Source organism: Nannospalax galili, unplaced genomic scaffold (assembly GCF_000622305.1).
Source record: "Nannospalax galili isolate Female #2095 unplaced genomic scaffold, S.galili_v1.0 scaffold113, whole genome shotgun sequence".
NCBI classification, from domain to species: domain Eukaryota; kingdom Metazoa; phylum Chordata; class Mammalia; order Rodentia; family Spalacidae; genus Nannospalax; species Nannospalax galili.
This window is the reverse complement of record NW_008335444.1, coordinates 5,092,790-5,105,512: the sequence shown is the minus strand read 5'-3', so window position 1 is coordinate 5,105,512 and position 12,723 is coordinate 5,092,790. Positions and strand designations below refer to the sequence as shown.

Genomic DNA, 12,723 nt, shown 5'->3' with positions numbered 1-12,723 from the left:
ATTCTCTCTTCTTTCTGATGGGCATTTCAACTGTTTAGTTAAGGAACTAATTCTGATATTCCAGGAAACACTTAGGGAACCTTGTGCCCATCTGCTTGTTTCTCCAATTAATCAAAATTATTTTGATTTTCTTTATCCTGGGCTCTACCAAACTTACCTTTAGGATATCTATCAAAAATGTCATCAGTATTTTGTTTTGATTGATTGATTTTTATTTGAGACAGGGTCTCATCCCAAGCTGGCCTTGAACTCACTATTCAGCAGAGGATGACCCTGAACGCCTGATCTTACCTCCAGATGCTTGGATTACAACATGCAACTCTATGCCCAGTTTTATGCAGTCCTCAGAATGGAACCCCAGACTCTATGTGTGCTAGGCAGGTACTCTAACAATCTTTATGAAGGTATGCAATAGATCCATGCCACCCATTTCCCTCTCCATGGAGCACTGTGATGGAAAGCCTGTTACTACAGGGTGAAAGGAGGAGGGCCATCAACCAGGCAGAGCCAGGAAGCCTAGGAAACATAACTGGAAAGGTTTTCAATCTGGTTTCCACTTCGTATCCTGCATGTGGTAGAAGAAAATGTAAAGTTTCAAAAACCTCATTTTCTATCTTTCACCTACCCCCATCCAAATTCCCCGCCCCCACCAAAATCCATCTGTAATCAAGAATTGCCTGGGGGCTGTGGATGGCTCAGTGGTAAAGTGCTTGCCCAGCATGAGCAAAGCCCTGGGTTATTTCCCCAGTGTCACAAAGAAAAGAAAAAGAATGCTCAGTGGGGTGTGGTGGGGATGCCTCCAACCTCATTCATTACTCAGGAGGCCAAGGCAGAGGGCTCACAAGTTCTATGACAGCTTGGGTTATACAGTAAGATCTTGTCTCAAAACAAAACAATTCAGGTATGCTAGGTTGAAGACCTCAGAATTAACCAATAACATGATCAGCATTACATGTAAACCAGCCTCAAATAATCAGAATTCCAAACTGACATGACATTTAAAAGAAATTTAAGACATCTTTGCAATTGTAGTTGCTAATGGAATGCTTTTCTGACATTTCTTTGTATTTAGCTTTGTGGCTGAAGAGCTACACACTTAAAGCATTATTCCCAAAGATGACACACGAATGGCCAACAACCTCCATTTCATTAGTTTTTAGAGAAATACAAATGACAGGCACAATGAACTAGAACTAAACACAATGGTATACCCTAGGATGAATATTAAAATGTTTTTAGGAGGGTGGGGCAGGGGCTGGAGAGGTAGCTCAGCAGTTAAGAGCACTGGCTGTTCTTGCAGTAGACCTGAATTTGGTTCCTAGCACCCACATAGCAGTTCATAACCATCAGTTAACTCTAGTTCTAGGGATCTGACTCCCTCTTCTGGGCCTCTGTGGGTACTGCATGCATCTGACATACACACAACAGGCAAAACACTCATGCACATAAAATACAAATAAACTAAAGGTGGTGTCCACCTTTAGTCCCAGCACTGGGGAGGGAGAGGCAGGTGGATCTCTGTGAGTTTGAGGGCAGCCTGGTCTACATAGCAAGTTCCAGGCCAGCTGGGACTACAGGGAGACCCTGTCTCAAAGTCCAAAACAAAACAAGTTTTAAACTTCACAGAGGGTTGGAGGGTGGGGGGATGGACATTATGGGACAGGACCAACCGACCGACCGACCGACCTGGAGGGATGACTCTTGCAGAGGACCCAGGTTCGGTTCCCAGTACCCATATGGTTCCTGACTCTCCAAAACTCCAGTTCCAGGGGATACAACACTGTCTTCTGGCCTCCATGGGCATTACACAACACAGGTGGCACTTACATATACATAAGCAATACACTTATACACATAATATTAAAAAAAAATAAAAACTTTAAGGGAATGTTGGGGGAAGATTTCAATGCTAGAGTGCACGCTTAGCATAAAAAAGAGTGCACAGATTTAGTCCCCAGCATAGGAGGGTGGGGAGGATGACAAATGTTAGCAAGGATATGGAGAAATGAGAACTGTCTTACATTGCTCCTGAGAATATTAAAATGGTGCTGCCATTGGAGAAAACAGTTTGGCAGCTCCTCAGAGTTAAACATAGAACTATCATATTACCTAGCAAGTTTAATCCTAGGTATACATCCAAGAGAGCTAAAGGTAGGGACTCAAATGAATATTTGTATAGCAGCATATAATTCACCACAGCTGAAAATAAAAAACAACTCATACCGTCAGTAGTTGAATTAATAAACAGCATGTGGTGTATACACATAATGGAGTCATTCAGGCATAGAAATAAAGTTTACAGTATGAACAGACCTTCAAATGTCATGCTAAGTGAATTAAGACAGCCAGAATAAATACCATATGATTCCACCTTGAATAGACAAATTCAAACAGCAGAATTATGGTTACCAGAGGTTGAGAATAGGGATAATGGGAAGCTATTGTTTAATGGTTATAGAGTTTTTATAAGTGACGATAACTTTCGTTGTTTTGAGAGAGGGTCTCACATAAATCAGGCTGGCCTTGACAAACTTTTTAGCCTAGGCTAGCATTGAACTCATGATCTTCCTGCCTCTGCCTTCCAAGTGCTAGATTACAGCCAAACCTGGTGGTAACATTTTGAGTACATATAATGCTGATGGCTAAACATCATGCTTATGTTTACATGCCACTGAAATACACAATTACAAATGCTTATAATGATAGATCAACTTCAGGGAACTTGGAATACATTAAAAATAATATATATTTTCTTCTCTTTCTCTGTTTGATTTTTTGAGGCTGTGTTACTATGTAGCCCAAACTGGCCTAGACATGAATTCTCCTGCCTCAGCCTCTTGAGTGATGGGATTATAAGTATGACCATGCCCGTCCTTAAAATTATCCAGCACAATTTTCAAGCACTCAGTATGCCCCAAATTATTCCTCGTAAGAATTATTCTCTTATAGAATTGGGTATACTGGAAGCAAGTTGTCTCTGATGGCCAGGAATCAAGACACAGTAACCGTAAAGTAAAAGAGCTTTATATCTAGCATCTACAAAACAAGACAACACTTTGCTTTCAAAGCAAAAGATGAACATTTTGGCAAATCTTTCAATCCATAAAGTCTTTCCCTGTGAAGTGATTCGTGCTGATTGCATAATTCTTCTCATCTGTAGTTTACATCAAGAGGGGCTGGTGTAAAACACGCCTTATCTGAAGTATGCACAGTATGAAAAGTAGAACTCTACAACTCTGAAAGGAACTGTTACGTCCCAGGAGCTTTATTGTCTGAATAACTGTACACAAAAAACCCAGGCTGAAGTCCCCAAGGGAATGATGGTCCTGTTTCACTGTTATCTGCCCTTTGGTCCTTCATCTTCTAAGCACTTACATGTTCTTTAAATGGTATTAGACATTTATTTTGATCACAAATGCAATCCAAGTGTGAATAAATAAATGCAGTATCTTTTTTTCCCCCTCCATGTCCCTTTGAATTACACAAAGTTCTAAAATGTCTCTTCATGGCTCTTGCCACAGTTGTCCCACCTCCAGTTTTAAACAGACTGTAACATGATCTGAAATCCTTCTTGACCTACAGCTCATCCAGTTAGAGAAACCCTGGGAAAGAAGTCCTACTGGTACTGTCGGTAATCCACGAAAGGTGAGGATGGTAACTGGCTTGAAGGCAACTGGGAGTGGTCTTCAGCAAACTGAGGGCCTGCAATTAAGAAATAAAAGTACTTTAAAAAGAGTATTATATAATTAGAAAACAAACCATCAACTCCAAAGTTACATGCTACACTAGAGCTGTCATCTGAATATAGAGACCTGTCTAATTCCTATGACAGTCTATGGACCCTTCAGGTTTGTCATATCATGACAGACTAGCTTCCCAGATGCTCCAGAATGGACAGATATCAAATGTCAGGCCATGAAGAACTCACAAACTACCCTATTTTAGCAGACAAAATACATTCTTTTTTAATTAATTAACTTTTATGTGTATGAGGCATTACATGAAATGCCTACACGTATGTAAATGCACCCATGTTGTGCAGTCCCCTCAGAAGACAGAAGTGGGCACTGGATCCCTGGAGCTGGTGTTATGGACAGCTATTAGCTGGGTCTTCTGCAAGAATAGCCAGTGCTCTTAACTTCTGAGCTGTCTCTGCAGGCCCAAAATACATTCCTTCTTAATGTAAGGAAACCATTCCAAAGTATATGAACTTAGAACATTAAGAAGAAAGACTCACCATTGGGAAACTGTGCAGAGGCAAATCTTGTCAACAAGATACCAGCTCCTTCAATTAAAGCCAGGAGAATGCCACCCATCGCAGCTGACCCAACCATGGCCACAGGTCCATCTGAAGAGAGGAATAACAAAGATTACTTTAAAGGAAAGGACTACACATTTGGTTATATTTTCCTTCATCCCTAAATGCTTTCACTGTCCAATGTCCACAGTCAATCAACAGTGGCTATGAACTCCAGGCCACTGCCCATGTTTGTAAATAAAGATATAATTGTGCAGGGCGTGGTAGCACTCGCCTTTAATCCCAGCACTTGGGAGGCAGAGGCAGGCGGATCTCTGTGAGTTCAAGGCCAGCCTGGGAGACTCTGTCTCAAAAAGACCAAAAAAAAAAGAGATATATTGGAACATAGCCATGTTCTTACATATATACATTACTTGTGTGCTAACAAAGCTGATTAGCTTGTCAAGATCATGTAGTCCATAAGGTGCAAAATAATTATTACTGGGTCAGTGATATGGTTCAGCAGGTAAAGGTGCTTACCACCAAGCCTAATGACCTATTCTCTTGAGTTCCATATACCTGCTGTGACACATGCCTCCCCAAAATTAAACAAACAGGGTTGGCAAGATGGCTCAGCAGGTTAAGTCACTTGCTGCTGAGCCTAACAACCTAAGTTTGATCCTCAGAACCCACATAATGGAGAGACCGGACTCCTGCCAAGTTGTCTTCTAACCTCCATACGCTGTGCTTCCTCCAACATCATAAAGCTAACAAACCTCTGTACTCTTCCACTCTCAAGAGTCCCTTACTGATTCTTCAAATCATCACACACATATTCATGCTATAAAAAGCAATGCTCAGGTTCATTTCTTACAGTAGATGAGGTTGTTCCAAAAGCCTGGCTTCCACTGGTATATCCACATGGGTGGGGATATAGCTCAGTCGTAAAGCACTTTTGGACCATGTGTAAGGCCCTAGGTTCAAGCCATAGCCCTACAACATACAAAACAAACACAACACTGCAGCAATCACTCACTTCTTGCTGCCAGGATGGCTCCTGTCAAGGCTCCACTGGTGATGGAGTTCCAGGGGTCTTCTTTTCCCCTCACTTGAACCATACTGCAGTCAATCATAGAAAACAGTCCTCCCCACACTGCAAAGCTACCTATTTTTAAAATAATTTTTTTTAAGTTTAAAATTTTCACCTTATATTAAAAACATTATAGTCATTAGTAAGTTTGTCCAGCATGGTGGCACACAACTAGAGTCCCAGTACTATGGAGGTGGAAACCAGAGATCAGGAGGTCAAGGCCAGCCTCAGCTACATAGTAAGCTAGAGGCCAGCTTAGGCTACACTGAGACTTTTGTGGCAAAAACCCAAAACAAACAAAAAAGTTTAAATATGTAGTCCCAGAACTTCGAAGGCAGAGGCAGGTGGATCTTGTGAGTTCAAGGCCAGCCTGGTCTACATAGTGAGTTCCAGGCCAGCTGGGGCTACAGGGAGACCATGTTTCAAAAAGACCAAAAAAAAAAAAGTTTAATAGAATTTACTATATTCTCTAACCCTCATACTTCAAACCTGTGTGCACAAACATGTAAGTCTGAATAAACACTGAACCAAAATCAGAATACTTATCTTTTGGATAAAGCTTACACTATTATTTTATCATCTGAAAAGTTAGAAATGGCCTAAAGTTGAAAGAAACAAGCCAGGGCTAAGCACAGTGACACATACCTATAAACTCAGCACTCAGGAATTCAGAGGCAGGAGGATCACAAGTTTGAGGCCAGACTGGATTTCTCTTAGAAATATGCTAATACTCTTGGGTATGTCTTACTTCCTTCAGTGTGCCTCTTTCTACTAATCATTGCCACTTCAAGCCTGTATTAAAATATCTTGGGGCTGGAGAGATGGCTCATTGGTTAAGGGCACTTCCTGCCCCTGCAGAGGACCTGAGCTTACACCCACGTCAGACGGTTCATAACTCAGGGCACAACTGCCTGTAACTCTAGCACCAGGGAATCCAACATCCTCATCTAGCCTCCATGGGTACCTGTACATATATAAATTAAAAAAAAACTTAAATATGTAAATTACTTTTTTTTTTGTTTTTTTGAGACAGGGTCTCCCTGTAGCCCCAGCTGTCCTGGAACTCACTATGTAGACCAGGCTGGCCTTGAACTCACAGAGATCTGCCTCCCTCTGCCTCCCAAGTGCTGGGATTAAAGGCGTGTGCCACCATGACTGGCTTGTAAATTACTTTTAAATTATATGTATATGCATGTCTGTGTGTGTGTCTGTAGAGGCCAGAAGTGTCAGGTTCCCCAGAAGATGGAGTTACAGGTGGTTGTGAGCTGCCTGATATGGTAGCTGGGAACTGAATTCAGGACCTCTGGAAGAGCAGTAGGTGCTCTTTCCCACTGAGCCATCTCTCCAGTCCTAAATCACTCTTTTAGAGCTTTTCCTAGTTCCCACATCACTGGTAAACTCCAGTAGTACCAGCTGAATATTAGACAAGCTACCTCATTTTTGGTCCAATATTAGATATCCCATATTACATTCAAAAAGTTGTTCGTGGACTGGAGAGATGGCAGGAGGCTGGTCCTCTTGTAGAGAACCATTCCCGTAACTCCAGTTTCAGGATCGGACACCCTCTCCTGACGTCCAAGGGCATAGCATAACACAGGTACACTTACATACATGTAGGCAACACACTCACACACATAGAATAAAATAAAAAAAACAAATAAAATATTTAAAAAATAAAAAGTTGTTCAGCAATTCTGTGCCCTGGGAGAAAGATACACTGTCTACACGGAGAAGAATTACCCCATTCATTTGTTTATTTCTTTTTTTATATATGTATTTTACTTATTATTTTAATTTTATGTGTATGAGTGTATTGCCTGCATGTAGGTAAGTGCACCTGTGTTGTACAATGCCTGAGGAGGACAGAAGAGGCTGTTGGATCCCCTGGAACTGGAGTTACAGACAGTTGTTAGCTGCCATGTGGGTACTGGGATTAGAACCTGGGTATTCTGCAAGAATAGCCAGTGTTCTTAACCACTGAGCCATCTCTCCAGCCCCTCATTTGTTTATTTCTTAGGAATGACAAGTGTTTTTCCCCCCAACTTAGGGAAAATAGTCAAGTGTCTCTAATTTGTCTGTGAATATAATTTCCACACTTTTTTGTCCTCTCCTTCCAGCTTCTGAATAACTAAGTTTTATAAATGCAGCATTTTTATAATCGTCTAAAATTTTGCACTGATTTCTGTACAATGCCGAAAAGCTAACCTGGGAGAAAAGCCCAAGCAGTTTGGTTTCTCTGATCCTTTAGACCACATTCTCTTCAGCATTAAGCTACCCATAGAAACTACCATTTCAAACTCTCCAAATATGAGCTTAAAACAGTCTTCTTTCAGGAAAGGGGGTAGGGGGCAGATTAAAACAACACAACACTGAATACGTGAATGACATAGACCAAAAAAAAAATTTTTTTTTTTCTTGGTCTTTCTGAGACAGGGCTCCCTGTAGTCCCAGCTGGCCTAGAACTCACTATGTAGACCAGGCTGTCCTTGAACTCAGGGGTCCGCCTGCTTCTGCCTCCTGAGTGCTGGGATTAAAGGGGTGCACCACCACCACAGCTCCACAAAATTTTTTAAAAGATGCAAGAATCCAAGTTATTTTTCCAAACCAGCAAACCAGCCACCAAAAAGAACCTACACGGATACTAGACTGTCACAAGCAGTTAGAGCCAATGAAAATCATTCATCTGAAAACAAAACAAAACGCCATAATTTAGTGGCTAAATTCCAGTAATCTCAGCACTTAGGAAGCTGAGGCAGGAAGATCTTGAGATCTTAGGGGGAGGGGGAGAAGGGACAGACAGAGACACACGGACAGGTATAGTCCCATGTTCAAGTAAACAGAAACAGTCTATATAAAAGGAAATACTCTGCTCACCTCCCAACTGTGGAGCCCTGGTTTTAATGGCTGTCAAGCTTCCTCGTAGTCTGTGGTTTACTCCCTAAAACAAAAGTAGAGGAAGTGATCTAGAACATAACACATCATAAGTGCAATGCATTTCTAACCCCATGATGGGACTGCCAGTAATATTAACCAACTCTGGTTTCCAGTGATTCCTACTTACCACTGGAGAATTTCGAAAACCTTTGATGGCTTGAAAGATACCACCACCTATGGTGCCCATGGTAAAGGCCCCACCACAGTCATCCACAATTCGCCAGGGACTAAAAACAGAAAGAAAAAAAAAGATGATCTTTTTTCTCATTCATAAACCATAAAACCTGCACTTAACTTATGAAAGAATGCAACAGGTTCTAAAGCCTAGCCCACTACAACCAATAAATGTCTGGCCTGTAAAAGTCTGTTACAAGTTCAACACCATGAAAAGCAAATAAATACAAACAATTACTCTGTAGTCAATAATATCCATTCAATTTTCCAGAGATCAGAGTGGCCCCAAGACGCAGTTAGTTGTTGGTTTTTTTTTTTGGTCTTTTTGAGACAGGGTCTCCCTGTAGCCCCAGCTGTCCTGAAACTTACTATGTAGACCAGGCTGGCCTTGAACTCGCAGACATTCGCCTGCCTCTGCCTCCACGTCATCACGCCCGGCCTTATTATTTTTATTTTTATGTGTATGAGTGTATTGCCTGCATGTATGTGAGTGCACCTGTGTCCTGTAATGCTGCGGAGGTCAGAAGAGGGCTTCAGAATCCCCTGGAACTGGAGTTAAGGGCAGTTCGTAGCTGCTGCGTGGGTGCTGGGAATCAAACCTAGGTCCTCTGCAAGAGCAGTCAGTGCTCTTAACTGCTGAGCCATCTCTCCAGCCCCTCAAAATAGCATTTTGAACTTAAGTGTACATCAGAGCCATTTAAGACACTAGAATAATATTCAATAATTGGAAGTATATTTGTAAATCCAGCTTCCAAAATCAAAACTACTCTAGGATCTGGCTTATAAAAGTTGCCATGTGCCGTTAGTCCCAGCACTTGGGAGGCAGAGGCAGCTGGATCTTTGTGAGCTCCAAGCCAGCCTAGTCTACAAAGAGAGTTCCAGGCAGGCCAGCTGGGGCTGCAGGGAGACCGTGTCGCAAACAGACAAGGTTGGGCACCTTTAATCCCAACAAGTGGGAAGCAGATACAGGCCCCATCCCTTTGAGTTAGAAGCCAGCCTGGTGTATATATCCCAAGTTCCAGGACAGCTAGGACTACATGAGACCCTGTCTCAAAAGAAAAAAAAAAGTATGTACTGAACCTAGGACCTGATATATACAGCATCTCCAGCACTGTTAAGTCATTTATTACTATCAAGATGGATGGAAGTTTGGTCTGGAGAGATGGCTCAGTGGTTAAGAGCACTGGCTGCTCTTTCAGAAGACCCAGGTTCAGTTCCCAGCACCCACGTGGCAGCTATTAACCACCTAACTCAAGTTCAAGGGAATCTGATGCCATCTTCTCACTTCCATGGGCACTGCACACATGTGGTGCATCCACATACATGCAGGCAAAACACTCATAAAAATCCAATTTCTAAAAATGAAATAAAGTAAAATTAAATGTTCCTATCTATTTGGACAAGCAGATTTACAAACAATTCTACAACAAAGTCTAAAGTTAATGGCAAAAGGTCTTTGAGTAGTTAAATTCATATTTATAAGAAGTAAAAACCAAGCCCGGTGTGGTTGCGCACGCCTTTAGTCCCAGCGCTTGGGAGGCAGGCAAATATCTGAGTTCAAGGTCAGCCTGGTCTACATAGTGTGTTCCACACCACCTGGGGTTACAGGAAGACCCTGTCTCAAAAAAAAACAAAAAACAAAAAACAAAAAAACCAAAACCAAAACCAAAACAACACCCTGGAGCTTATTTGAAATAAAAAGGCGGATCCTTGCCTACCCCCTTCCTACTGAATTTGAATATCCCCCCAACTCCTAGTATTGAGGATTGAATCTAAGGCCTTGCACATGCTAGACTAGTGCTCTACCAGAATTTGTATTTTAATATAATCTACAGGTGACTGGGTTACACTTTAAATCTAAGAAGCAGTACTTAACAGCCTGAAAAGGATACGGTAAGTTTCTTTTCTGAGACAGTGTCTTCCCTTAGTGCCAGCTGGCCTGGAACTAGCTATGTAGACCAGGCTGGCCTTGAACTCACAGAGATCTGCCTGCCTCTGGGATCAAAGGTATGCACCACCATGCCCAGCTCTCTTAATTTCCTTTCTTTAAGAAAGAATGTTAGGGGCTGGAGAGATGACTCAGTAGTTAAGAACACTTACTACCCTTTCAGAAGACCCAGGTTCAGTTCCCAGCACCCATACGACAGCTAACACCTATCCCTAACTCCAGTTCCAGGGAATCCCAGACCTTCTTCTGGTCTCCAAGGGCACTAGGCTTGTATGTGGTGCACTTACAATACGCAGGCAAAATACTCATACACATAAAGTCAAAATAAATGAATTTTTAAAAAGTTATTACTGGGGCTGGTGAGATGGCTCAATAGTTAAAAGCAGATACTGTTCTTGCAATAGACTCAGGTTTGGCTCCCAGAACCCACATTGGGTCTTGCTATGTATCCTAGGCTGGCCTGGAATGGGCAATCCCCTTGCTTCAACCCAAGTGCTAAGATTGAGGGCATGTGCCACTGCACTGATTCTATTTCCCCCTGTTCCTTTTTAGACAGGCTCTTAGCGTGCTGCTCTGACTTGCATGGAACTCATATTCACCTGCCTCTAGCTCCCAAGGGCAGAGATTGAAGACATGCACCTCTAGGCACAGCCTGAAAATATTCTTTTGAACCAAAATTTTACTCTGTAGCCCAGGCTAGCCTCAAATTTGTTTCTGCCTCCCAAGACTGGGATTACACAGGCTTGTGCCACCTGACCTGGGGAAAAATCTGTTACTTTCACAAAATCTTCAATGCAACAAAATGACCCCTCCTGCCAATCTGTCATTATTCCAAATCCAGTGGTAATTTATAGCCCGGATGAACTGTGCATATCTAAACACAATACAGGAAGGAGATAACTATCTTTGAAGGAGCAAAGCTTGAGGAGACAAGAGGTGTTGAAATGTATCTTTCCAAGTGGAGAGCAAAAGCAGGCAAGCAGATTATTGCCAGCAAGGAATAATATAAAGTCCTTGGCACTTGCACAACTTGAGGATACCTAATTCTTTCTCTTTATAAACAAAATCAAAACAAAGACAGCTGATTAATCTAAATACCAAGATTTAATCATTTGCTTACAACCCCAGAAGCTCTGCTCCAACAGGTTGAGATTCAACAGCTATTACACCATTTCATAACTGTCTTACTGTGGCCTGACTTACACATGCTTTTAATCCTGAATCAAGCAGAACCCTTGCTCAACAAACGACATGGCTTTTCAGAGAACACATTCAGCTAATGTCTTCCTATTTTCCAGTTATTATTTTGCCTCTCTTTTTTCTCCAGGGGATAGGATAATACCACCCAAGAAAACACGCTCCAGTCTACAAGGAACTCGATCCTTTGGACTTTGGATGAAGTCTACGTTCTACTCCTGTGAAATGCGTCACCCTGGGGACACTATCACCATTCAAACAAGGGCTCAAGGATGGCACTCAGGTCTTTCTTCTCTTCCTCGACCCAAAGCGAGGCCTAGGGACACATCCAAGGTCAGCTCAGCGGGCCAGAGGGATCACTACTGCCCAGCATAAGGTCGACAGCGCCTGCGTGGGGAGGAGGTCCAGGGTTCCACCAAGCCCAAGCCTGGACCTCTTCGCAGGGCACCGCAAGGTCACGGGGCTGCAGACTCCGGTGCACAGCCCTGAAAACCCACCGGCCGCTCAGGTCCGCGCCGCCCAGCCCTAGCCGAGCCCGACGGAGGTCGGCCCGCACCTCGGCCACAGAACGACCGCCGGCGGAGGGGGAGAAGGGAGAGTAAGGGCAGCAGATTCGGCTCACCAAGGCTCCCTCGCGTACTCCTCCATCTTGGCTGCAGCGGTACGAGAGATGCGGGGCACGCGGGCCGGAAACTGACCCCAGCGGCGGAAGTGATCCCAAGAGGAGGGCGTCAAGGTCGATGGGGATTGGATCACCGCTTCCCGTCTCAGCCAATGGGAATCGGGACCGGGTCGTGGCGCCGGTGTGCAGGGCTGGCTCCGCCCAGGACCTTGAAAGTTGTGAGTCCTGAGCTACCTAGTGCCTGAGTTCCTGTTAGTTTCTTGGCCTCGGATAGAATAAACGGGATGTTATTTTGCTAGGGTTCACCAAACCTTTCAATTTTGCACTTTTTTTTTGGTCTTTTTGAGACAGGGTCTCCCTGTAGCCCCAGCTTTCCTGGAACTCACTATGTAGACCAGGCTGGCCTTGAACTCACAGAGATCCGCCTGCCTCTGCCTCCCGAGTGCTGGATTAAAGGTGTGCACCACCACGCCCGGCAATTTTGTACTATTTTTTTTTAAACTTTTGCTGTTGTTATTGAC

General features: G+C 43.2%; 1 protein-coding gene across 3 annotated transcripts; it reads right to left on the bottom strand.

Annotated features, from left to right (window-relative positions):
• Positions 1-3,008: 3,008 nt before the first annotated feature.
• Positions 3,009-12,286, bottom strand: Timm17a (translocase of inner mitochondrial membrane 17A). Of its 3 annotated transcripts, none has more exons than XM_008830307.3 (6): positions 12,203-12,286; positions 8,389-8,488; positions 8,202-8,265; positions 5,274-5,402; positions 4,238-4,348; positions 3,248-3,702 (listed from the first exon to the last, which is right to left on the bottom strand). In XM_008830307.3, the coding sequence occupies exons 1-6, from the start codon at positions 12,226-12,228 to the stop codon at positions 3,617-3,619; spliced, it is 516 nt and encodes a 171-aa protein (XP_008828529.1). In that variant the 5' UTR covers positions 12,229-12,286; the 3' UTR covers positions 3,248-3,616. The 3 variants fall into 3 exon arrangements, with proteins under 3 accessions (XP_029418029.1, XP_008828529.1, XP_017652938.1); XM_017797449.2 differs by lacking the exon at positions 12,203-12,286 and adding an exon at positions 12,078-12,202; XM_029562169.1 differs by lacking the exon at positions 5,274-5,402 and having other exon boundaries at positions 3,009-3,702.
• Between the last annotated feature and the right edge of the window lie 437 nt (positions 12,287-12,723).

Coding starts and splice junctions, on each gene's coding strand:
- Timm17a (XM_008830307.3), bottom strand. CDS start 12,228: ATGGAGGAGTACGCGAGGGAGCCTTG. Junction 8,489..12,202: donor GAGTACGCGAGGGAGCCTTG/GTGAGCCGAATC, acceptor TTCTGTTTTTAG/TCCCTGGCGAATTGTGGATG. Junction 3,703..4,237: donor CTCTGCACAGTTTCCCAATG/GTGAGTCTTTCT, acceptor TCTTAATTGCAG/GCCCTCAGTTTGCTGAAGAC.